General features: G+C 36.0%; 1 protein-coding gene across 3 annotated transcripts in view; it reads left to right on the top strand.

The window, feature by feature from the left end:
• Positions 1–2,624: 2,624 nt before the first annotated feature.
• LOC114653460 (ubiquitin thioesterase otulin-like) overlaps positions 2,625–25,938 on the top strand; it is an 82,891-nt gene continuing 59,577 nt past the window's right edge. For 2 of the 3 annotated variants that reach the window (XM_028803799.2, XM_028803797.2), the window contains exons 1-4: positions 2,625–2,807; positions 5,820–6,012; positions 8,091–8,393; positions 14,694–14,891. In XM_028803799.2, the coding sequence (XP_028659632.2) occupies positions 8,185–8,393; positions 14,694–14,891 (407 nt within the window). In that variant the 5' untranslated portion in view covers positions 2,625–2,807; positions 5,820–6,012; positions 8,091–8,184. The remainder of the gene's footprint in view (positions 2,808–5,819; positions 6,013–8,090; positions 8,394–14,693; positions 14,892–25,938) is intronic. The other variant, XM_028803798.2, reaches the window with a different exon arrangement.

The following is a 25,938-nucleotide window of genomic DNA, read 5'->3' as shown; positions in this document are numbered from 1 at the left end:
GAAGACAGCAACATTGTATGAAAGAAAGAAACACACAGTTTGGTTGTGTTATTTATAAATATGAGAGCTGACCAAAACAGAAAGAAGCAATAAAAGAACCAAAGAAAAAGGCTGACTGAAAAATAAGACTTGCCAGCAGAGTAGATAGCACATCCTTTACACAATGATTTGCGTTGAGATTAATGTGCTTTTCATGAAGCACTGGCAATAGACAGCAGCCTATACAAGCTTTGTTTTCAATAATAAAACACAAACACTGTAAAAACTACAGATCAGTTTGAATAATTTCTGCACCTAAAATCTAGAATACTTTACCTATGGAATTTCACCAGACTGATACTGTGGAGCATTTTGAAAAACTGCTAAAAACCCATTATTTTAATAAGGCTTTTTGTAGCTGCATTTCAGTTGTATTTTTAATAGACTGTATGGTTATAGAATTATCACATTCTTCAGGGATCCGCAGTCTCTCCCCACTATTCTCTGCTGTCTTTTCTGTTTTATCTGTGGTGATGACCTGTTCCACCACCACCTGATCAAGATACCATGCAGCCCCCTGAGATGATGGAATGAAGGTGGGGGTCTCATCTGTCCACAAGACCTACTTTATCAGAATCTTATCATGTGAAGCACGAAAACAAAGAGGACTGATTTAGGAACGTGTATGTTTGGCAGAATGCCCGGTGGAGGCTGGGCATTCTTTTGGCCTTTGAACCCCTGCAGATTTTGTTTTTTTCTAGAGCTTAATTGGAGTTTTTTTTGTGCTCCTCACCATTTCACCATGCCTTGTTTTGTTGTTACTTATTCTTCAATATTATTGCCTTAACTTAATTGTTTTTCTTTTTTTGTAACTATTTCTTTGTCATCTTGTAAAGCACTTTGAGCAACACTGTTGCATGAAAATGTACTATATACAGTTAATAAATGTTGTTGTTGATAGGTATTTTATTACAAATACAGTTAAACAGATGTCATGTTCATAGGTTTTTACCCAGTTCAAATAGTATTTTCTAACTTTAAACATCAGTCTTAATGATTTGTGTTTGTAAACTGCTGAAGGAGAGAGTCTGTAGTTTATCTTTTTGTTAGCTGTGCAGAAACAAGACAGAGTGGACACACACACACACCGAACATGCACACTAGGGCCAATTTAGCATTGCCAATTCACCAAACCTGCATGTCATTGGACAGTGGGAGGTAACTGGAGTACCCGATCAGATACTGGGAGAACATACAGACTACATGCTGGGAGGACCAAGGACGCAAACCCTGGTCTGCTTACTTTCTCTTACGGCAAGGCAGCAACACTACCATTGCCCCACTGTTTAGTTTTGAAGGAGTTAAAGGTGTATTTGAAGTTTAAGAATATGACTTACTGTTGTACCGTAAAAAAGAGAAAACATAGAAGAATATTTATTATACATTTATGAATTATTTTGAGTAAAGTTAATAATAATAAATCAAAATGATTCAAGAATATGTCATCTTACAAGATTTTTATGGTGGATTAGTATTTAAACTCTAGAAAACTTTTGAAAAATGCAAATTAAATTATGTAAAAATTATAATTTGGTTATATCAATTTTTATTCGTCACATCTGGATGAAATTAACATAGGTTCTTGGTTTTTGTAAAATTTTATATTAGTTTCTGTTTGTAAGTTTATGTAAAGCTTTGTGAAACCCCTTATAACTAACAAAGATAATAATAAAAAATACAAATATGTTATAGCCATCAATATTATCGAATTTTAATATCCAACTCTACCAATTAATATTGGCCATCACCAATAACCAGGTTTAAATACAGTAGGGAAAAAACGACAGATGAAATTACCTTACTGAAAAACTGACACTTTAGATGGGGGCATGGGGCTCAAAATCCTTACCAGTTCACCTTCAGCTTCCAAAAACTGAGCTGGTTTAATTTCCATGCGCGCCTTCCTCTCACCTTTGGGCCCCTGGCCAATTCTGCAATCCACTTCTAGGCCTGTCTACCATGCAATTTGTGAACCACACAGTGATGTGTTAAATGAACTTTTAAGTGTGCTAAAATTGATGGGAGTGGTTTGTTCATTATATGTTGGATTTTCTATGTACATCTTCATGTTCTTCTTTTCTGGTCAAGAGTGCTCATTAGGCTGGTTTCAGTGTTATCTGGCGGGTTTTTGAAAGCTGTCAAACTCGATGTCAATACGCCTTTATATACCTCACCGTGACAGTAACTGCCAAGTCATAAGTTTTTTTTTTAGTTTGTCTTTCTTTTACATCATTCTGGAGTTTACTTAAGAGATATTTGTCGTTTGTCAAAATACATTATTATTGATTCGTTTATTTATTCACTGAGCTTCTGTAAAAAGCTAAATTATGTGGCAACTAAATTTCAATCTCTTGAACAAGCTTGAACCCGCATGGCGCTGAAAGTTGAATCCGTCAGTCTTGTTGAATGCTCTCGTTTGAGGCATCTGATTGCCCATACACTTATTTTTTTCTCTTGTGCGACAACTTCATATTCAAAGTATAGTGTGCGGATGGAAGAAATGTTCAAGGACAGTCTCATGTGGCAGGCCAATGTTAAAACGGCTTGCCATAGTCTCACACTAGTCACGTGTGCTGTCCGCGCCACCCTGCTTTATCTCTGCGCTCACCCCACGGTGTCGCCTGTATTTTCTTCCGCGAGTGAAAGCGAAAGTAAAAGGCGGTGCCCGTTCGCGCTTCCTGTGAGCACGGTAACTGATCAGCTTACTGCAGTTAGCCGACGGAGACGCGAACCATTTGACGTTGGAAAACAAGCCATTATGGGCCAAGGTAACGGGCGTCCCGACGTGTTTCTGATGAAGCAGGGGAGTGAGGCGAGTTGGAATAAATAGTGGACAGACGCTACGACTGTTTGCCCGGCTTACTTACTTGCGCCCAGTCATGATTTACGATTCGGGGGTTTTTTGCTCATACGAACATCAAAACAGTTATTGCATGTAAAAGGAGAAACGTTTCGTTTCCATATTTAGTGGTAAGCTTAAAAAGAGGGTTTAACTGCGGTGATTCCACAGCTGTGAACGTCGGCACGGTGCAGCTCCTGCTGTCTTTTTAACCCAGTGCTGCGCAGTGAGGTACAGAGGCTGGGTGTCAGTGTTGGTAATCGCGTGGTTAACACTACACATAGCATGGTAATGTGATACTTTTTATTTTGCTTTAAAGCAAAACGTTTTCTTAGTAGCAATGAAACATTTTAGCGAGGCATGTGGATTTTAACTACAACAGATATAACGTCGCTGTGTATGCAGTTTTTTTATTCAGATAGAATGTACAGAATGTGTATTGTATGATAATCATTAATGATTTGGAAGATACATTGTGGCATGCATACTATCATGGGGAATTTACGCTATGGAGACTGATCGGTTTATTTGTAGAGTTTTGAATGTCAAACTTAACTGTAGGCATATGGATTTTTACTACAACAACTATAACGCTGCTGTGTATGCATTTTTTTAAATCGAGTGTACGGAATGTATATTGTATAATAATCATAACTGATTTGGAAGATACATTGTGGTATGCATGCTATCAAGGGAAATTTACGCTCTGGAGACTGATCGGTTTATTTGTAGAGTTCTGAATGTCAAACTTAACAGCTTTTTTTTTCATGAATCCCTGTTATGCTCAGTGTAAAACGAAGTGATCCGTTTTAGCATACTCATGCTTGGTGTCTAGCTGTGCACTAGATTCACCCTGCGTCGGCTCTCACGTTCAAAAGCACTTTAGATTTGAATTGAGACTTATTTCATTACCGTGCTTCTGCAGGTTTTTTTATTTTTTACAAAAGGCAATTTTCTTCTGCAAGAGTCTGTTTGTATCGATTTTCAGATTAAGAAACCGCAATATATGACATGTACAGAGTACGGTGGAATTCTTACTTGCTTATCTATCCAAAATTCAAAATATTACCACTCTCTGAAGTCATTATAAGCTAGTATGTACTGTATTTATTTACTTGTATACATGCAAGAAAGAATGCCATCTAAAACTATGAACGAGGGTGAACAGCGTTGGTGGTAGACAGTAACACCTAGACATTTTTGAATCTCCATAATGTGCCGTGTGTAAAATAATCACTCGCTTATCACAAGATGAGCTCTGACACTTGATTTGGAGAAATCAAGTTATAGGCAATCCTCTAGAAATGTGTAATCCTCTGCATGTCACTGATGCACCAATTAGGGACAGAAAAGATACGGTGTGTTATTGAAGAACACCACATATAACAGTACATTTTTAACTTCATGCTTTGCGATGAGCAGATGCTGCATGTTGTGTCTATTAATTGCGCAGTAGAATACTACAGACTGCATGGTAAAGTGGAATATGAGTTTTCTGCTTTGTATTTTGCTTTTATGCAATACATTTCTTTAGTAGCATTTAAACTTTTTAGGGAGTCATGTGGAATGATATTACTGTACATCAGTTTTAATGTAGCTGTATGTACAATTTTGTATTCAAATGGAGTGTATTTATTATCTATGGTTATAATTGATTTGGAAGGTACATTGTGGAATGCATGCTGTGAAAGGAGTCTTAAACACTAGAGACTAATTAGTCTATTTGAAGAGTTCTGAATGTCCACCTTTGACAGTTTTTTTTTTTAAATAAATCCCCATTATGCTCAGTGTAAAAATTAAGTGCTCAGTTTTAGCATATTCCCACCTCGTGTCTATCCGTGTACTAGATGCTGCCTGGGTAAGCTATGCCAATCAAAAAAACTCTTTAGATTTGGATGAAGAATTTTTTCATTATTTCATTCTGCAGATTTTTTTTAATGCAAAAGGAAAGTTTTTCTGCAAGAACATATTTGTTCCGAGTCAGATGGGACCTCTCCCAGAAAGGAAAGCCTGCCTCCAGTACCTCCCTCTAGTGTCACCCACAGACACCAACAGGGCTTCCCACCTCAACTGTAACTTCCATGCAACCCTGCAGGTGTCCAAACTGGAATCATACCAGAGGAATGCTACCACTCATCATATTGCAGAAATACTTGACTTTGTGAGGCAGTCTCCCCTTATCCTTCCATTCAAACAGCCTCTTATCTAGGAAAGATACTTTTAACCAACCTGGGTGGATGCCAGTCAGTCTATACCTTCCTTTAAAATACACATAAATGCAAAACATTTAATATGTAAAATTAAGGTTAACTAAAATTTTGTGCAATTTGGTACTGTTAGCATATTAAAATGATCCTTAGTTACTAAGTAATAACTTTATTGAAAGTATTCAGCTCTTTTTGCACCGTTCAATATTATATAGATCACACAATAGGAATTTGAAAAGGAAAAAAAATCATTTTGCATGCTGTATTTGGGTGAAAAGGTTGAGTGCAAAGTAAAAACAGTTGTGACAACACTGAGCAAGTCTGCTGAGGCCAAATAGCCTACACTTGATAATGTAATTAAAAACTCAAGCTCAAGGCAAAGCCACCCATGAGCCTGTTATAGGTTGTTACCTTGACCACGAGCTCTTTCGGTAGCTTCTGAGGTCCCAGAAACACAATGTAAAACTTCAGTTTATTTGAAGGATTACATTTAAAGTAATAACAGATATTGTTATTTAGTACAACATTGTTTATTTGCAAGTTTGACAAAATGGCTTCTGTAGATTACTGAAATGTACTCATTACAGTTGACCATTGACTAAGTTTAAATTTAAAAAAAAAAAAAAAATGAAAGCAACCGTTACTCCTTGTTTGTTGGAGTAGTGTTATGTGTTCAGAGATACATATTACTTAATTAATAGATGCATTTCATGTTTTCCATGTATCTATTTCAGATTTCCTGGGACATATTTTTTGAAACACCTCTTATGAAAGTTTTTCGTTGAAGCTGACACGACCTATGCAGAACACCAGGAAGGCTTTCAATGTCAGATACCTGCTGAGAATAATATTCCTTCCTGAAGACTTGGCTAAGCTTCAGTTCTGTTTACTTCTGAATGACCGATGAGAAAGAGAAGCACCCACATTGTAATTGTTTTTGTACTGGAAATTGTTGTAGCTAGCTTCTTTCTAAATACACTAAATACAGTGCATCTGGAAAGTATTCACAGCGCATCACTTTTTCCACATTTTGTTATGTTACAGCCTTATTCCAAAATGGATTACATTCATTTTTTTCCTCAGAATTCTACACACAACACCCCATAATGACAACGTGAAAAATGTTTACTTGAGATTTTTGCAAATTTATTAAAAATAAAAAAATTGAGAAATCACATGTACATAAGTATTCACAGCCTTTGCCATGAAGCTCAAAATTGAGCTCAGGTGTATCCTGTTTCCCCTGATCATCCTTGACATGTTTCTGCAGCTTAATTGGAGTCCACCTGTGGTAAATTCAGTTGATTGGATATGATTTGGAAAGGCACACACCTGTCTATATAAGGTCCCACAGTTGACAGTTCATGTCAGAGCACAAACCAAGCATGAAGTCAAAGGAATTGTCTGTAGACCTCACGAGACAGGATTGTCTCAAGGCACAAATCTGGGGAAGGATACAGAAAAATTTCTGCTGCTTTGAAGGTCCCAATGAGCACAGTGGCCTCCATCATCCGTAAGTGGAAGAAGTTCGAAACCACCAGGACTCTTCCTAGAGCTGGTCGGCCATCTAAACTGAGCGATCAGGGGAGAAGGGCCTTAGTCAGGGAGGTGATCAAGAACCCGATAGTCACTCTGTCAGAGTTCCAGAGGTCCTCTGTGGAGAGAGGAGAACCTTTCAGAAGGACAACCATCTCTGCAGCAATCCACCAATCAGGCCTGTATGGTAGAGTGGCCAGACGGAAGCCACTCCTTAGTAAAAGGCACATGGCAGCCCGCCTGGAGTTTGCCAAAAGGCACCTGAAGGACTCTCAGACCATGAGAAAGAAAATTCTCTGGTCTGATGAGGCAAAGATTGAACTCTTTGGTGTGAATGCCAGGCATCACATTTGGAGGAAACCTGGCACCATCCCTACAGTGAAGCATGGTGGTGGCTGCATCATGCTGTGGGGATGTTTTTCAGCGGCAGGAACTGGGAGACTAGTCAGGATAAAGGGAAAGATTACTGCAGCAATGTACAGAGACATCCTGGATGAAAACCTGCTCCAGAGCACTCTTGACCTCAGACTGGGGCGACGGTTCATCTTTCAGCAGGACAACGACCCTAAGCACACAGCCAAGATATCAAAGGAGTGGCTTCAGGACAACTCTGTGAATGTTTTTGAGTGGCCCAGCCAGAGCCCAGACTTGAATCCGATTGAACATCTCTGGAGAGATCTTAAAATGGCTATGCACCGACGCTTCCCATCCAACCTGATGGAGCTTGAGAGGTGCTGCAAAGAGGAATGGGCGAAACTGGCCAAGGATAGGTGTGCCAAGCTTGTGGCATCATATTCAAAAAGACTTGATGCTGTAATTGCTGCCAAAGGTGCATTGACAAAGTATTGAGCAAAGGCTGTGAATACTTATGTACATGTGATTTCTCAGTTTTTTTATTTTTAATAAATTTGCAAAAACCTCAAGTAAACTTTTTTCACGTTGTCATTATGGGGTGTTGTGTGCAGAATTCTGGGGAAAAAAAATTTGAATTTAATCCATTTTGGAATAAGGCTGTAACATAACAAAATGTGGAAAAAGTGGTGCGCTGTGAATACTTTCCGGATGCACTGTACCTTGGCAAAAAGTAGAAAGGCAAATTTCAAAATATTCTAACCAGCTGGTAGTAAGCAAAAGGGCAATTATTTACTGTGATACAAGATGATGGCATGGTCCCCCCAGTTTTCAGATTTACTAGCTATCTGGTAGTGTTTTTAAAATGGTAGCATGAAACTGGGTGCATAAACACCATTATTAAATAATGTTGTTTCCACTGTGCCATTAATTTTCAAAAGTGTGCAGAAAAAAGGGAATTGAACGTTTTACTTCATTATAGTGCCCTTGATACTTTAGCAATGCTGTTTTTTCATTATGTGTTTACCTTCCTTAGTGTGTTTTACGGTTAGAGAAGCATTATTTAACCAACAGTTCCTGACTGTGTATCTAATACAGTTTTTATTTACAATCCATAGGTATACTAAATACTGCCAGTGAACCAAATTCTGAAAAGTGTGATTGACTTTGGCATTATTATTCTGGATGCCTTAAAACAAAGACTTTTGCTTAATGAAGAGAACTCATGAAGGAAGCATAAAAGAACAACATAAAATGGGGATATGTTGTACAAAACCCTCTGCATCTTCTGACGAAATTAAGGTCTTGTTGCAAAAAAATGAGGAACATCAACAGAAAAATAATACAGGTGCATATACTCACCAGACGTTGAAAACAAACACAGATACACCTGACAGGGAAGAAGATCAAATACTAGAGAGGTGAGTTGTTTTTTTGTGTTTTTACTTAGATATGATTTAATGCATAAATTAATTATACATCACACATTGCTGAAATATTTTGTATAGTTCTGTTTTATTAAATATAGGACTGGTACATTTCTAAAATAAAATTTCTTCTAACTGGTGAAGTACTACTAATAGTAAAGACAAAAACAGCATTATTACGATTAAAGTCGGGCACAGGAGAATTTAATGTGAGAGAAGTGTCCTTCTGTAGTCTCCATCTGCCTTCGGTAAAAAGTAAATACATATGTTAGTCAAGAATATTTCATAAACAATCTAAACTTAATATTATAACTTTTTGATTAATATTGGGTACTGGGGCCAAATGGCATGTAATAAGAGGCAATAGAGTTCTACATTTTGAAAGTTTATTAATGGATGAGCAAAAATAAATCTTAAGCCAAGTGATATTTAAGTGAAACTTTGGAGAAGTTAACAAACCATATACAATTCAAAGCACACTACTTCACGCATGAGATATGGTGGAAGCAGTATAATGGATTGAGCATACATGGCCGCAGATAGCATAGACTCACTCAACTTTTAACTTTACAGAAATATTTTCTTTGTGTGTATGCTAGGAAATGTCTCCAGATTCATTAGCTAGAGCCTCAACATACAACAAGACTGATTGCAAACACACTGTCCACAAGCTTAGGAGGAAAAGTGGAGGGTCTTGGACCAAGTCAGTACTCTGATTTAAAATCCAATGACAATTTTCTCACCTATTCAGAGGGGTAGTGTGATAAAAAGCCCTCAAACATTGACTGAAAATGGCTGCAGCAGACCTTTTGTAAAGCACCTCAAAAGAACAAACCAAGAGCCTAGTTATGGCTTTCACTTAAAAGTTTCATAAATATTGTGTGCAAAGGAAAGGAGGTGGTAGCAAAAGCTAATTTTTGCACTGCCATAGATGATTATAAATTATTTCTTTCTCAATACTTTCCTCAAATGGGGTGCATAACACATAATGTGGAAATTTTCGAAACCATTAAAGAATGAGCATATTCAAATACCCAAGATATAAGGTGGCAATCTTTATTTTGACCTTGGGCACATACTTTCATTTAACACTAATATTGCATGAGTATACATTTTGTATGCTGTGCACTATAAATTAAATGAACAAAATCAAAATATACTGTATAAATCATTTATGTGTTGATATATATATATATATATAACACACACACACACACACACTATATAATATATATAGTGCAGGTTTGTGATACGGTTTGCATATTAGTAGCTAGGGAGAAAATGAGTCCTGTATCTTAAAACAGTTTTTTATTCCTAAACTTTCGATAATCTACCAGGTGTCATCATTAGAGGAAAATAAGACAGACAGAAATCAAAGGTAATCTATGACAAATAATTGTGGATAAAAAATGTAAAGACCAACACCCTCTGAACCCCACCTTATTAATCATCCCCCCTTACAACCTCCATCTAATTACTAATATATATATATATATTAGTAGTATTTTAACTTTAGTAATATTCATTTAAAATTATTTGTTTTTCAGTTGTTTAACAGAAAAATTCAATGAATAAATTTAGTATATGAGCATATTAAGATGAATCAGGTAATCCATGATGATTCTCTATTAAATCCCCTAAAACAAAAAAACAACAAAATTCTGTGTGTGCGTGTGTGTGTGTGCGTGTGTGTATGTGTGTGTGTATATATATATATATATAATAGTATAAAAGACAAATAATAAGGCAAAAATCAACCCTGAATACAAATGATGAGCAACAGAGAGGGAAACGGAACATCTGAACCTCAGTAACACTGATCAAAAATATTTGCTGGAGTGCAGAATGCCATTACTCAATTTTATTTTTGTCCAAACCACTTATTGTGGTAGCTATTATCTACCATAGTAACATAGGACATAAGCTTGGGACAAACGGTGTACAAGGTGCTGTGCATAATTTTTTATAATAACAATGAGCTGTGCATAATTTTTCATAATAACAATGATAGAGCCTGTATAGTTCTTTTCTGCATCTAATGCATGAAAATTTGTCTCTTACTTTTAGTTGTTATAAACAGTATACAGTATTTCCATAAAACATGTATTCTACCTTTATTTTGGTGGATTGATACTTTAGTATGAGTAGTCTCTCCCAGGAAGTTAAATCTGTGTCTTATGGCAAATTAATAGAAAAATAACAACAAAAAATGTATTCTTTAAAAATTGTGTTTTTGTTTACTGGAGTTGCTGCTTTTATTGATTTATGCAAAGTAAAACCGTAAATTGGTATCATGTTTCCATTTTATGCACATGATTGATATGTGCGAAGTGTTCTACATACTGTAATTAATATAGATTATACATAAGTATGTTTCTTCCAAACAACTTGGTTTTTAATTAAAACAAGCAAAGTTATCATGAATTGATATTTTTGTTGACAGCATTTCAGTGTAAAACATTTTCCACACCTGTATATGTGTTCATAATTCAATACTCTTTTGAAACAAATAAATATTTGAGAGGTCTAGTCTTTTTTCCAATCTCATGAATCATATACATCAGCAAACAAGATGAGTGAAAAATGTGCACGTGTGGAGTTGTGGACAAGCTGATTGCTGGATGAGTGACACTGCAGAGGACAAAACAGATTCAGAATGGATGTGTGAAAGTAACTATATGACAAACAAGGTTTGTGGAAAATGGTAAATGAATAATAAGTAAACTTTTTTGTAAATCATGTGTGCCCCCTCCAAAAGTTTCTTTCTAGTCCATCTGTCTTTTTTTCTGAAACTGCTTTGCTCAATTCAGGGAAAGGGACAGCTAGCCAGACCCTGTCCTAGCAACATCTGGCACAAGGAGCTAGCTGGGAAGCCACACGAGTTCATTACAGGGCTTAACTCCCCAAATACCAGTGTCACTTACATTAAGCCAGTTTATCAGGTTAATCTGCAAGTGTTTAGGATGTGGGAGAAAAACTGGAGTACCAGAAGAATCCCTACGTAAATAAATGGACCAAGAAAACTCTACACTGACAGTGACTGGGACCATAATTTGGATACAGTATTCTAAAACTGCAAGGTAGACACACTAACTGTTGGTTTGCCCAGTTGTTTTACAATTAAATGATATTTAGGTGTCATTACAACATGTATAGGAGTTCACAAGTAGGAGTAATACAACCAAAGGACTGAAAAACATTGCTCTGCACCTTTCACCTTAGTAGTTATGTAAAGAGAAGTTCAGATTTGTCAGATGCGCCTTAACGACATATATGAATTCATTAACAGCATTAAACTCTTTAGAAGAGTTTCAGCTTAATAATCACAGATGCAGACCCAGATAATTTATTTACCATATTTGCAAAGGTTTTGGAACATTGAAAAATGTGTTGCCAAAAAGACTGTTACAAGAAAAATTACTAAGAAAAAATAATGATATTAGGGCCGGTTTTATTTTCACAACTTTGGGTAAACAAGCTGATGTTAAGAACAGTAGCGATTACCTGTACTATACAATAACAAAAAACAAGATTCATTGTTAAAAAACTCTGTAAGCTTTAGAAAAATGTAAAACGAGTCTGATATTTCTGTAGGCTTATCAGGAATACATTTTTTGTTGCGACTGATCTACACATTTTTGTGAGGAACTGAACCTTGTAGCATCGTTCTTACCTGAACACTGAAAGTTGCTGTAGTATGAAGCGCTGGTTTATAGAAGTTGAATTGCCCAAGAGGCGGGGCTGAAAAAAATTAGACTACAACACCCACAATGCATTGCACACTCTGTGCTGTAATATTGGTTTCCGTCCTAACGACTCCAATCAGCAACCTGTGGCGATTAGCGAGTTGAACGTGGAATAATGTTACTTCCAGAAAGAGGTCTTTTGACTTAATTGTAAGCTTCTGTTGTCCTGTGTACTGTGAGTGAAAAATTAGAATTCATTATATTTTTCGTTTAATTATTTAAAACTGGACGTTTGTTTTTTTATGTGTATCGATTAATAAGTACTACTTAATGAAGGAAAGACCGTCAATGTAATTATTGATTTACATAACTGCAATTAAAGCTAGATAACGCACTGTTCTGATATATGTGCAATAAATACTGTTTTAAAGTAGAACGGTAAATGAAAGACGGTTTTGTAACATCAAGGGTAAACACCCAAAACATTACCTGATGAAAGCTAAACTACAGTGAACAGCATGTCTCTTTTTAATTTTTCAGCATGGAAATAACCTTTACTTAATCTGTAAATCTGCACATATTTTTACACATAGTCTGAAGTAAACTGTCAGAACATAAGTTTTGTATGCATTTATTAATTGTGGGGGTACGAGAGTGCGGTAGAGGTTTGGTTTAAGTAGAGTTCATCATTTCATGTTTATCAGAAAAGGAGTGTGTCATTGCTGAGGGATGCACACATAGAGAGAGAGAGAGTGTGTGTGTGTGTGTGTGTGTGTGTGTATATATATATATATATGTATATGTATATGTATATGTATGTATATATATATATATATATATATATATATATATATATATATATATATATATATATATATATACACACACACACACACATATATCTAAGGGCAGGACGGTGGCGCAGTGGTAGCGCTACTGCCTCGCAGTAAGGAGACAGGGTTCGCTTCCCGGGTCCTCCCTGCATGGAGTTTGCATGTCTTCCCCGTGTCTGCGTGGTTTTTCTCCGGGTGCTTTGGTTTCCTCCCACAGTCCAAAGACATGCAGGTTAGGTGCATTAGCGATCCTAAATTGTCCCTAGGGTGTGCTTGGTGTGTGGGTGTGTGTGCCCTGCGGTGGGCTGGCGCCCTGTCCGGGGATTTGTTCCTGCCTTGCACCCTGTGCTGGCTGGGATTGGCTCCAGCAGACCCCAGTGACCCTGTTTTAGGATATAGCAGGTTGGAGAATGACTATACACACTCTCTCTCTCTGTTAATATTATATATAAAACATTTGATATAATATTTTAATCAAGCAGTGGGACTATCTAGAATAAACACTGTTATTTACTTGGTTTCGGGCTAAGAATTAATCTCATTTTACTACCAATCAGCATGCATAGCCTATTTGATTTTTGTATTTTTTAAATGCTGTAGAATTTCAAAAATTTCTTTATTTCTTCAGTTTATACACTTAAGACTCGCATGTAAATTAAGAAAATGTGCATTTAATACTAACACCAGAAAACACTTCAGCACACAAAGAGGCATAGGGCATAGGCATAGAGGAATCTACAAAAAAACTACCATATTATGAAGTGGAAGCAGAAACGTTGACAAATTTTAAAAATTTACCTGGTTTGCAGGTGTCCTAATACCTACTTATTATAAAGGATGGAAGCAGTTTGCATCATCCAGTCTTAGGTTTTAAATGATTTTGGAAGTTTGTTTCTACCATCTTTCTAATTTTATAACCGAAGAGCTGCATTTAACTGCATACATACTCATCCAGGATGTGCTTCCATCTCTTTGGTAGCATGTAATCTGCAGTATTTAGTGGAGAATGCGGTGTTTGCTGTCTCCATTTGTACTAACTGTATTTCAATGGCTCACAATACACAATATCTTTCAAATACTACTTTTATCTTAAGAATTTAGAAATGTCAACATTAGAAATGTTTTCAAATTTGTTGGGTTATAAATTGATCTGTTTGTATGGAATGATTACAATGAAAATTAATAAAATAAAAATATTAAAAAAAAAAAAAAGAAATGTCAACACACAGTCTACCTGTCATCACTACTTACCCACATCAGCCTACTCCACCCCAAACTGGTCTTTTCTTTATTCTTCATTATTAATCTGTCATAGAATGCATTTTTAGCTTGTGGTGCCTGCGTTCAGTTATTCCTGTGTCTGAAAACAGGTAATTTCTTTCTTGCATTTTGGTTGTCAGTGCCAGGTGTATTTCAGTTTCTGACTAATGATTGTGCAACTGCAGAATTATATCTGCTGTGCCTTTTTTCAGTCTTTTTTTTTCTACAGTATATGCTCTCGGTTCATTTTTACTTTTGTAGGTCCTGCTTTGTTTGCAAGGCTCTGTGTCTTATTTTGTATTTTAAATCATCTTGTTTTGACCTTTGTTAGCTTGTTGCTTTATTTGTTTTTTGTGTGCTTTGTGAACCATCTTCTGTGAACAGGGAAAGGTGCCTTCTGTGATTTTATTTTGTAAACCTATTTGGATTTTCTGCATATTCCATAAAATATCTGTTTTAAAACTTGTTGGGTGTTATTCTATTGTTTAATAGTTATTTAAACATTTCCTTTTTAGCGATACAAAAAATGATTTTAAGTTTTTGGAGAGTACTCATGAGAAGCAGCAGGAGTCTGAACCAGTCGTAGCTTTGAATCCAGTTTTATCTGTCACTTCGCATCAGAATGAACGAAAAGATCCTGATAAAGATTGTCATACTGTCATTATTAAAGGGGAGAAAGAAAGTGAAGCACAGCTTAATAATGACCCTAAAAAGTAAGTTGTTTTTTTTTCACATGCTGTTACTTATTCTACAATCCTTTATGTAAAAAGACCCTGTATTGTTATATTGTCATATTTATTTCCTAAATATTGTATTGTGATCCTGGGAAATATAATTTTGTACCTCTGTATAATGTCGCAAGGTATAGGTATAGATTGTATGACAATCAAAATCACTTGATTTAAATAAACCACTAAAAGACTCTTCTTAACCTTTGATATTCTTTCCACTTCTACTGTATTTTTAATTTACTGTTGAAAAATTTTTTAAATTATAATGTGATTTTTTTATACATTGCAAACAGAAATTTTAAAAATAACAAAAACACTTTTAATTATGCACAAGCATTTTTAAATTGATTGTGTTAATCCTATTACAGCTAAGTGTCAAACCAACAATTTCCATGATGTATTTGTTAAGCTTTGCTAGTAAAATACATTCACCATGACAATTTTAAAGTCCTTTGGACTTTATCAACAGGGAGATCTCAGGATATACAGTGCATCCAGAAAGTTTTCACAGCGCATCACTTTTTCCACATTTTGTTATGTTACAGCCTTATTCCAAAATGGATTAAATTCATTTTTTCCTCAGAATTCTACACACAACACCCCATAATGACAACGTGAAAAACGTTTACTTGAGATTTTTGCAAATTTATTAAAATTAAATCACATGTACATAAGTGTTTACAGCCTTTGCTCAATACTTTGTCGATGCACCTTGTGTAAACATGACTAAATAAAGAAACCTAAACCTAACCTAAATTACAGCCTCATGTCCTATCCTTGGCCAGTTTCGCCCATTCACACCTGAGCTCAATTTTGAGCTTCATGGCAAAGGCTGTGAATACTTATGTACATGTGCTTTCTCAATTTTTTTATTTTTAATAAATTTGCAAAAATCTCAAGTAAACTTTTTTCACGTTGTCATTATGGGGTGTTGTGTGTAGAATTCTGAGGAAAAAATGAATTTAATCCATTTTGGAATAAGACTGTAACATAACAATGTGGAAAAAGTGATGCGCTGTGAAAACTTTCCAGATGCACTGTACAGGTCTCACCCTGAATATGTTTATTAAAAACTAACCTAAATTAATAGAGTGCTTTCAAAATAATGAAATAGTTATGTAGCACTATCTGAGTTATCAACACAGACAAATAAGAAGCCTATATATCAGTTGGGCTGCCTAGTAAAAACCTTTGATACTGGATATTGATAGCGCCCAGAAGAGTGTGTAAATACTGTATGCTAGCAGTGGTGATGCAACTTGATGTGGTAATTTGGAAACAAGGACTGTGCCAGAGAGAGAGACATGCTCTGTGCATGTTCTAGATGCTGTGGAAGGGCAATAGGTAGGAGCACTGGAGAAAAGAAGAGAAAGGCAGTGGCCCAGGAAATGAGACGTGAAAGGTTAGGAGACCCAGCATGGGGGGTTGGGGGAGTTGTTTGGGGGGGGGGGGGGGGGGGGTTGAGTTGGCTTGGTATGGGGTCAGTACACCACCTGGCCAATGCTAGCACTTGAGAAGTGAGACATGGTTATCACTTTAAAAATAAGGGCTGGAAGTACTAGCCTTTTGCTTGATTTATATTCCAGGCATGATTCTAGAGATATCTAGATGTGACAAGTGGTTGTGGAGTGAAAATCCTCCTCAAACCATGAGCTATTTGTTGGCGCAGTCATGAGGTAAGTTTATGCCAGAATTCACTGGTTGGAGGAACAGAGGCCAGAATTATGTATGTGTGTAGGTGTCAATGAGAGAGAGAGCAATAAAGGAGTGTTTTAGCTGTACTCTGGGGTTTGCAGGTTAATAATAATAATTCTTTGCATTTATATAGGTTAAGGGCCTTGCTCAAGGGCCCAACAGAGCAGAGTCCCTATTGGCATTTACGGGATTCGAACCGGCAACCTTCCAATTGCCAGTGCAGATCCCAGGTTGGCATTTCACCCTGCCAGCTAGACAAAAGCTCAGTACTCATTTACTTATACACTGAGAGGCAGCATGGTCTTGTTTATCTTTTGTTTATTTCATATTACTTGTGGCAACCCAGTGCATTTTATTGGTAATAATGTGAGAGGAAAACATGCACAGTCAAGGAGTATATTCACACATATTTATTGAGTAGCCCAATTTAGAGTTGCCATTCAGTCATAATATTTTTGCCTCTGTGAAAGAAACCCAAGACTCTAGAGATATAAGCAAGCAGCTCTTCAGATGTCACCTGTTATTTCCTGAGTTTTATAGCATTTCAAATGAGAATTATATTATTACAGTGTCTGTGTTCAGTAATGCATCTGACAAGTGAGGATTCAAGGGGGTCCTCATTTATTGCATTACAGAACAGAACAACCCACTTAGCTAACAGACATTCATATAATACAGCAGCCAGATAATACTTACATAATAACTCACACACAGAATATTTCAGAATAAATGCTATATCATACGATGAGTTGTCTTAACATCTGGATAGGTGGTCTATTACAATTTTTGAATAACATATTTAAATTGAAACCCCTGAAGAAAGTATGCAGAAAACTTTATTTCTGAGACAAAACCTTCAAGTTTGCCAGGTTAAATTTATAAATGAGGAAAAATTGGGTTCTTAATGTCTGACAAGTGAGCCCAATGGGGTACATCTAATATCAAATAGTGCTTGTACAGTAACTGACTGTTTTAAGTAACAAATAAGAAAGTTGTTCATGTTATAAAATTGTCTGGATAAACTGCAATAATGGAATCAAGTGATTATTTTTGTTTAATATTAACCTCTGCTATGTGAGTGGTGTGACAGAAGTCTACAAACTCAAGGCTACATTAGAAACAAGCCAAATATGTTTAATGGCTGACTGAAAAGGAAGTGTTATTTAATTATTGTGCTTTAGTGCACTTTATTGGACTGTAGCCTTGTCCACATACTCATATACTGTATATAAGAAACCGCATGGAACTATGAGTACGAGTTACCATTGAATTACTTACTTACGTTCATTTTAGTGTGTTCTGGTCCAGACCCTGTGAATAAATATTTTTCCAATAAGGTACTTGATTGACAGTGTGCAGCCTATTGCTTAGAAAATAATACTTTTGCAGAAAGAGAAGGAAACTTAAGCAGTTCAACAATCCAAATAAAAAGGAGGTAGACACCAGTAATAAATATATTTTCAAGAAATGCAGTGTTGTACTGTAATGGTTATCACATACTACTTCAGTACAGCTGTGATAATGAGCAACAACACATTGTGCAGTCATTATTTACTGATGGCTTATTTGACTGGTTCAATGCAAATATTTTATTAACTGCCAGAGCAGGCAGGACACTTGGATGGGAAAGTTTACCCCTTAGTAGTTCATTAAACTGAGGAAGGATGGTCACAGTGGCATGAGAGACACATAAAACATGTCTTTTTGTAAAAGGTGCAAAGTTTATTGTGCAAACTGAAAAAGGAATTAATTAAATGGGTCCATAAATATTTAAAATGTTCAGATCAGTTCATTGAATAAAATGGGTAAAATCCAGGAAAGCAGTAAATAAACTGATCATTAAAAGAGGCTTCTTTAAAATGAGTCTTTTTAACATATTAAACAAACCACCACCATACTCTGGCTAAGCTGACACCAGAAGAGGTATCCCATAATGCTCATCTTCTGGACCCAGCCCATCTGGCATTATCAAAGGTGAGCTCTGTTGACTGCACTAGTGGGGTCTGTATCACCAAGAGGTATTCCCAGCCGCCAAATAACAGTGATTACTGGCCAGTCCCGCCTCAAGTCCTACCCTTTCATATTCCCAGTGGGACTTTACAGATTCCAACTTATAACCACCTAGACATATTCTCATCAGGTTCATGCTGCCTCACCACCACTCTCATCTCTCATCAATTTACAGTTACTCCCTTGTTTCTCCATTATTCTACCAAAAACTGTGATTTTTTTTTTATGATCTGATTCAACACAACTTGCCTTCCTGCCACTGCACTTACAATCATGTACACCCTCATCACCTCTACCGGTCCTACCTGCAGGCTTTTAATCATTGATCACCCACTCCCATCTCATGGTGATTAATCAATTAAAACGTTAAAAGTTAAAAAACGTTGCTGATTCTGTAGTGTGCTTTGCCACAATTTAATCTCTCTTTTTTCTATTTGCTATTGAACCTATAAAGTTTTGTTTAACACACGCTTACATGTCAGCGTTTTCTTATTTTTTTTTACTTCTTCACCTGTACAGTCAAATGATTTTTTCTAGGAAGTGCGAACAGATATAAGGTGGGCCTGGATTACAAGTTTTTTCATAGGCTTTGGTAATTCTAATGTTAAAACTAAAATAGGCAATAAAAGGTTCTGAATTGTAACAAACAAAAAGTAAGCCCAAAGAAAAAAGTTTTGCTTTAGTAGTAAATAAATGTTTCTAATTAAAAAATGGATAAGGCTAAACCTCCAAGACCTGAGTTGAGTACCCAGGTGTAGATTTTGCTTATTTTATAACTTTTCAAACAAAGAACAGCAGGGTATATGTCAGGAAAATTTAGGTCCTGGAACTCTGCTTTTTTATTTAGTGTACAAGCACTCCTAATCCACCATACAAATTTGGGAATCTATATTTGACATTTAATGTATGGAAAGTACCCATTCCTGTCTCTTTCTTTTCAAAACTGAAAGTATTGCATTTATCTTCATTGTTTCTAGTAAGGTGAGCATTTCTCTTTTTGTGATTCAGAGAAGCTGATAACATTTTTGTGAAGTTTATCTTGTGACAAAACTGGATGTGATATTTTCAATACTTCTGCATTATTAAATGCAGTTGTTTAACTTACAAACTTTCATGCAGTTACCCTGATTAAATATGAATTGGCGGAGCATCTGTCATTGATATATTTCAGTTATCTTAATAATTGGCAGTTGCAAGCCAGCATTTTTCTTCTAGGTGAAATAGTGCTGGGCGGTATACCGGTTCATACCGAAAACCGTTTTTTATTTTTTTTATGATATGGATTTTTCTTATACCGCAACACCGGTTTAAATTGCCTAAACGACGTTCGGAACGTGGCGCAGTGGGAAACTGTTCAAGTGGGGACCTTTTTCACTGCTACACCACCAAATAGTGGGCGGTAGCATAGGTATGCCGTGCGGTGAAAATGGACAGAGCCGAAAAAAACCAGTCACGTCTGTCGCCTGGAGATGCTTTAGTTTTAAAAGGTCAGATGTGTAAATACTGTTTCTATACTACTGGATAATGCTGCAAGCCAAGTTGTACTTGTTTTATTTGTTTTCAATACAGTGTAATGTACCTGGGTACTGTGTAATAGTGTGACAACATTTGACTTTATTCTCGACATTTCCACTTTAATCTTGATGCTTATGACGAGAATATATTCTTTTGACTTTATTCTCATAATTTGTCATTAAAGTAGAACATCGTAAACTAAACCATCATAAAATGAATATTTAATTTACTAGATTTTCTCAAACCCCGTCATAAGTTATATAGCACATTAAATGCTTTGTGTTAAGTGATTCGTTCAGAGATGGGCGCAACTCTGAATGGATGGCATAATTAAACATGTATAACGAAGATATTTTTAAAGTTCTGAACACTCCGTGGGCTAAATTTATAACTAGTTTTAATTTCACAAAGACGTTTATCGTGTGGTGATTGGTTATGTGGCTATGTGGTGAAAGAAAAAGGAAGGATAGGAACTGGGGTTTTGGTAGCCTACGTCAGATAGAGACAGCATGCATGCAATAAAGATAGCCCGCTCTGAAGAACATGCATTGAATTCTGTGTTTGTGTCTCTGACCAGCAGATCACAGACCCAACATTTACACAATATTTAAGTTAAACCTGTGCGATAGCTATTCATACATCCAGTTTTTTGGAGCCTCGTCACACCTGCCATAAAGTTCTCTACACTGAACATACACCTGGGGACCCCTTACTGCGAGGGAGCAGCACTACCGCCTCACTACCGTGCATGTGTAATACCTGCTTTACTTGATATCATTTTCATGATGAAATACATTATTTATCTTAGCATTCTAAATTTTCAGAAAGCAGGAATATCATGAAGTGAATGGATTCTGTATGGTGATCGCTGTCTTCTGTTAGTGCGGAGGAAGTCAGTTTAAGAAGCGTAGTGATTAACCACTGGGTCGGGGAACGTAACACAAATCATTTAATGTGCTGCATTAATTTATGACGGGGTAAATTAAGTAATTGATTAAACATTGATTTTAGGAAGAAATTTAGTTTACGACATTCTACTTTTAATTATGAAGTAAACTATGAGAATAAAGTGGAAATGTCGACTTTAATCTCAACATAAACGGAGAGAATAAAGTGGAAATGTCGACTTTAATCTCGATATAAACGGCGAGAATAAAGTGGAAATGTTGACTTTGTTCTCGACATATAGTTTGTTTTTTTTTCTTCCCAGTATAGCTTAGCTTGAAGCAAGGTCCATATTAATGCAGTTTGCCTAAATGATGGTTCAGCTGGTAAAGATGTCATCACCAAGTTGCACTTGTTGTATTTTATTTTAATTTGGTGAATACTGTGTAATGCACCTGGGCTTGAAGTCTTGAAGTAATACTGCAACTATCAGTAATAAAACTATTATTTATTTTATTGTTTTTATTTATTAGTTTAAATATTATGCAGTTTAATGATGATAAAGTTGTTTAAAAAGTCACTTTAACGTGTCAGTGGACAGAGATTGTTAACATTAACAGAAAGTGTAGTTGGTTTACAAAAAATATTTACTATTTATTCCTTTTCTAAGACATATTCGGTGCAATACAATTTTTGACAAGCACTTCTGGATATTTTACTAAGTCTAAATGCCTCTTTGTATGGTTGAAAATATGTTGTCAAAATTATAGTTTGTTTTTGCAAAATTTGTTCAATAAAAAAGGTTCTATATTTTGACTGCATCTGTCATGCAATGTGATACCTTCTCCATTAGTGTCACCCCCTTGAAAACTATCACTTTATGGGGCAATGCAAAACTGTATTAATACTTGTGTGCACATTAAAATGTTTTTTTTGTACAATGTACAATACTCTTGACAGTGGAATAGGTTATTCTTAGCCAGTAATTGCAGTGGAAAATGTGGTTAACATCCACTCATGCATGGGGAAAAAAATACCGTTGAATACCGTGAAACCGGGGTAATTTAGAAAAATACCGTGATATAGAATTTTGGTCATACCGCCCACCCCTAAGGTGAAACAATATTGCTAATATCTAAATTAGTAATGTCGCCTTTATTGTAAGTGTTTGCCATGTCTACAATTCTGTTCAAGGCAAGCAATATTATTAAAAGACCAAGACCATTAACACGAACACCTCTATATTTAGGGATGGTTTTTACTCTGTTCTATTACTCAGCAACCACTTGTTTTAGAAAGTGCTTAATCATACTTGATATGTATTTCTCATTTATAATTTCTGAGGTTTATTTAACTTAACAGTGTTCCTTGTCATTAACTGGTATCATGCTGCTGTTACTAGTGTGTGGGAGATGTGCACGTAACAATCTCATTACACTCATTGCTAATGATGGGACATTAACCTGGACTTTCCCCTCAAATTTCTGTTCTTTTAGAAATATGAGACTTCTGTGTTTCGTGGTTATTTGATTTTAGCATCATACACTTTCAGAGCTAATTATAAGGTATTCAGGTGTCAGTTATCCATTTACTGCCTTTTATGTTTTGCACACTGAGGTAATTTGTGATCAGATGTGAAAATAATTAACACTAAGTGCAATAGCAGTGGGATGTAAGAGATTTCTTTATTTGCATTTTAAGTAGAATTAATACTAAATATTGCATCATGGTTACATTTTTATGCCAAAAGTATAATATCGATACCGCCATTTTGGTCTGATTGTTGTATTAAATGTAAACTTCATATTATTGCGGATATGCACCAAATGTATTTTCACCCTGTTGTGATTTTATGTTTTAATTTATAATTTTTGAAAGATAACTTCTTTCAAGCCCTTAGAGTTATCCTCCTCAAACTTGGCCTTTAATTAGTGCTAGTGCCAGTTTATTAAAATTGTGCAAACCTATTCTTCTCAACCTTTTTCTTTCTTTTCATTTATTTGGTCAATGTCAGTTTTATCCTTTCTGGTAAGAAAAAAATGCATTTTGTTTAGACCTTAAGTAACCCAATATGTTCTGTCCATGTTTCTAAGTCTTGCATATTTCTGAAGCGCAATGAAAACGTTTCTTATTGACACATATCAGAATATAGACTTACAAGTTGTCTTTTAAGACATTATAGCATGAGGAGCAAAACATGGTGGGGAGAGGTACAGTACATTCTGGGTCATGCTTAATGGAGCTCAATGACAGACACATAACACAAGTCTTATCCCAGTAGAAGCTGCCATTAGATTAAGCAAGATATTGAGCAGGCTGGAGTAAATTGCCTAAATAAAGTGTTAATGGTTTTTCATGTGGAACTGGGAACTGGGTTTCTTGCCATGCAGATATATATCAAAGTATAAAATGTTTTCAGATGTGTTCTAAGAGTCAACATCATCATTTGTTTTAACAAAAATATCACGGGGCAGTTCACACGCATTTCATAATTAGTACAACAGATTGACACTGGCATCATCAGCAAAGTACCATAATTTTGAAGTTCTGCACTATGAGTATCCTATTGTGTTGGGGTGAATGCCCATATGTTTTAGGGTTTGTATGATCTTTGTGTTTGAGGCAGGTACAGTATATTCATAGTTTGAATGCAAATAAAGGAAGTGGAGAAAATGCTGCTTTCTGCTTTTGTTATTTATTTATTTATTTTTTAATTCATTAATTCCCATCCTGTACTTGGAGCAGTTAAGTTGAAAGTAAAACTGCCAAAGAGTGCTTTACCTATGGGACTTAATTAAACTGAGACATTTTTAAAAATGCAGTTACATTGGCTAAGATTCAACCACTTTGTGAAAATGTTTATTCACTACATTTAAATTTAGGGTTATAACTATTTTATGGAAATTTGTAATTTGGGTAATGAAGAAGAAATTGAATTCACAAATTTCTGGAGGTTATTTTTAATTACAAGGATTGAACATAAACAATAGATACATATTCACCTTTTTCACATATTTGTGTTTATTTAAAAGTGCATAATGTGATCCCAGGCTGTTTGTGTAATAACATTTTTGACAAGAGCGAGCAATTATCTCATAATTTCTATTTATTTATCAAGTTGAAAGTCTGAAGATTCAAAAAATGTGTTACTGTAAGCTACAGGACTTCATAACTTGTTCTATTTATCAGCAGTCCCCTGTGTGAAGAAATACCACTTAATCTATACTAATAAAAGGCAAAGCCCTCACTGACTGACTGACTGACTGACTGACTGACTGATTCACTCATCACTAATTCTCCAACTTCCCGTGTAGGTAGAAGGCTAAAATTTGGCAGGCTCATTCCTTACAGCTTACTTACAAAAGTTAGGCAGGTTTCATTTCGAAATTCTACGCGTAATGGTCATAACTGGAACCTGTTTTTTGTCCATATAGTCTAATGGAGAAGGCGGAGTCACGTATCACGTCATCACGTATTACGCCTCCTACGTAATCACGTGAAGTGAAAACAAGGAAGAGATTTACAGCATGAGTCAAATGCGGGAACGAAGGTAAATGACGTTAATTGTTGAGTGTCTTTTAATACTGTGTAAGCATACATATTAACAGATGTGCAATTAAACGTGTGCATTTACGGGGTGATTTCTCAGGCTTAAAAGCTCGCCTTTTATTAAAAAGGTAAATGCTGTTTTCATTCTGAAGGGCACAAACCACGTTAAGATTTCATGCTGAAGAGTAAGCTCAGCACACAGCTTGGTCATATTACAGCCGGAAGGGTGAACTGACAATATGATATACAAAGAGATCCTTAAGAAATAATTATTGATTCATTTTCCCTCAGTTTAAAAAGGTTTACTTTTCTTCTTAATAAAAATTTTAAAGCGGTACTTCGCCGCTGCGAAGCGCGGGTATTTTGATATGTATCAAAATATATCGCGTCATCACGCCTCCCATGTAAGCACGTGAACTGACCCGCTGCCGTTTGCAATGCCATATTCGCGAGATACAAGTTTAATGACAAGACACGAGGTATAAACGACAGTTTGGATCACTTTGTGACAGAGTTAAAATTGCTGTGGCCAGAAACTTTTAACTGCCGGATCTTAGCTAACATTAAATAAACCCGTGGACATCGCAACATCACACAAGACAGCGGCTCACGTGAACTGACTGAACGCAGCAGGAGTGATCACTTCAATGAATCAAACCTATTCAAAAAACACATTTCACAATTGATAAGGTACGAAAACAATAGATAGATAGATAGATAGATACTTTATTAATCCCAATGGGAAATTCACAATATGAAACCGATTGTGGATTTCCGTACAGCCACTGAAACTTTGTGACGGCACGAGACTTCAGGTCACGTGTCTGCAAAAGAACCTCATTCAGGCAACTATTTTTACTGGCAGTGGCTCGGGGGAGAGAGTTTTTATTCCTCGCATCCCCGTTATACCCTCTGATCTCCAATTTCAATTCAAACGCCTCCAATTTACACTAAGGCTCTGCTTAGCAATGACAATAAGTCTCCGTTGTTGAATGTCTTTTAATACTGTGTAAGCATAGATATTAACACGTGCAATTAAACGTGTGCATTTACGGGGTGATTTCTCAGGCTTAAAAGCTCGCCTTTTATTAAAAAGGTGAATGCAAACTGTTTTCATTCTGAAGGGCACAAACCACGTTAGATTTCATGCTCAAGAGTAAGCTCAGCACACATCTTGGTCATATTAGAACTGTAAGGGCGAACTGACAACATGGTATACAAAGAGATCCTTAAGAAATAATTATTGATTCATTTTCCCTCAGTTTAAAAAGGTTTACTTTTCTTCTTAATAAAAATTTTAAAGCAGTACTTCGCCGCTGCCAAGCGCGGGTATTTTGATATATATCAAAATATATCGCGTCATCACGCCTCCCAT

Source organism: Erpetoichthys calabaricus, chromosome 6 (genome assembly GCF_900747795.2).
Source record: "Erpetoichthys calabaricus chromosome 6, fErpCal1.3, whole genome shotgun sequence".
In the NCBI taxonomy this organism is placed as follows: domain Eukaryota; kingdom Metazoa; phylum Chordata; class Cladistia; order Polypteriformes; family Polypteridae; genus Erpetoichthys; species Erpetoichthys calabaricus.
Note: the sequence above shows the minus strand (reverse complement) of the source record. Positions and strands in the feature narration are given on the sequence as shown.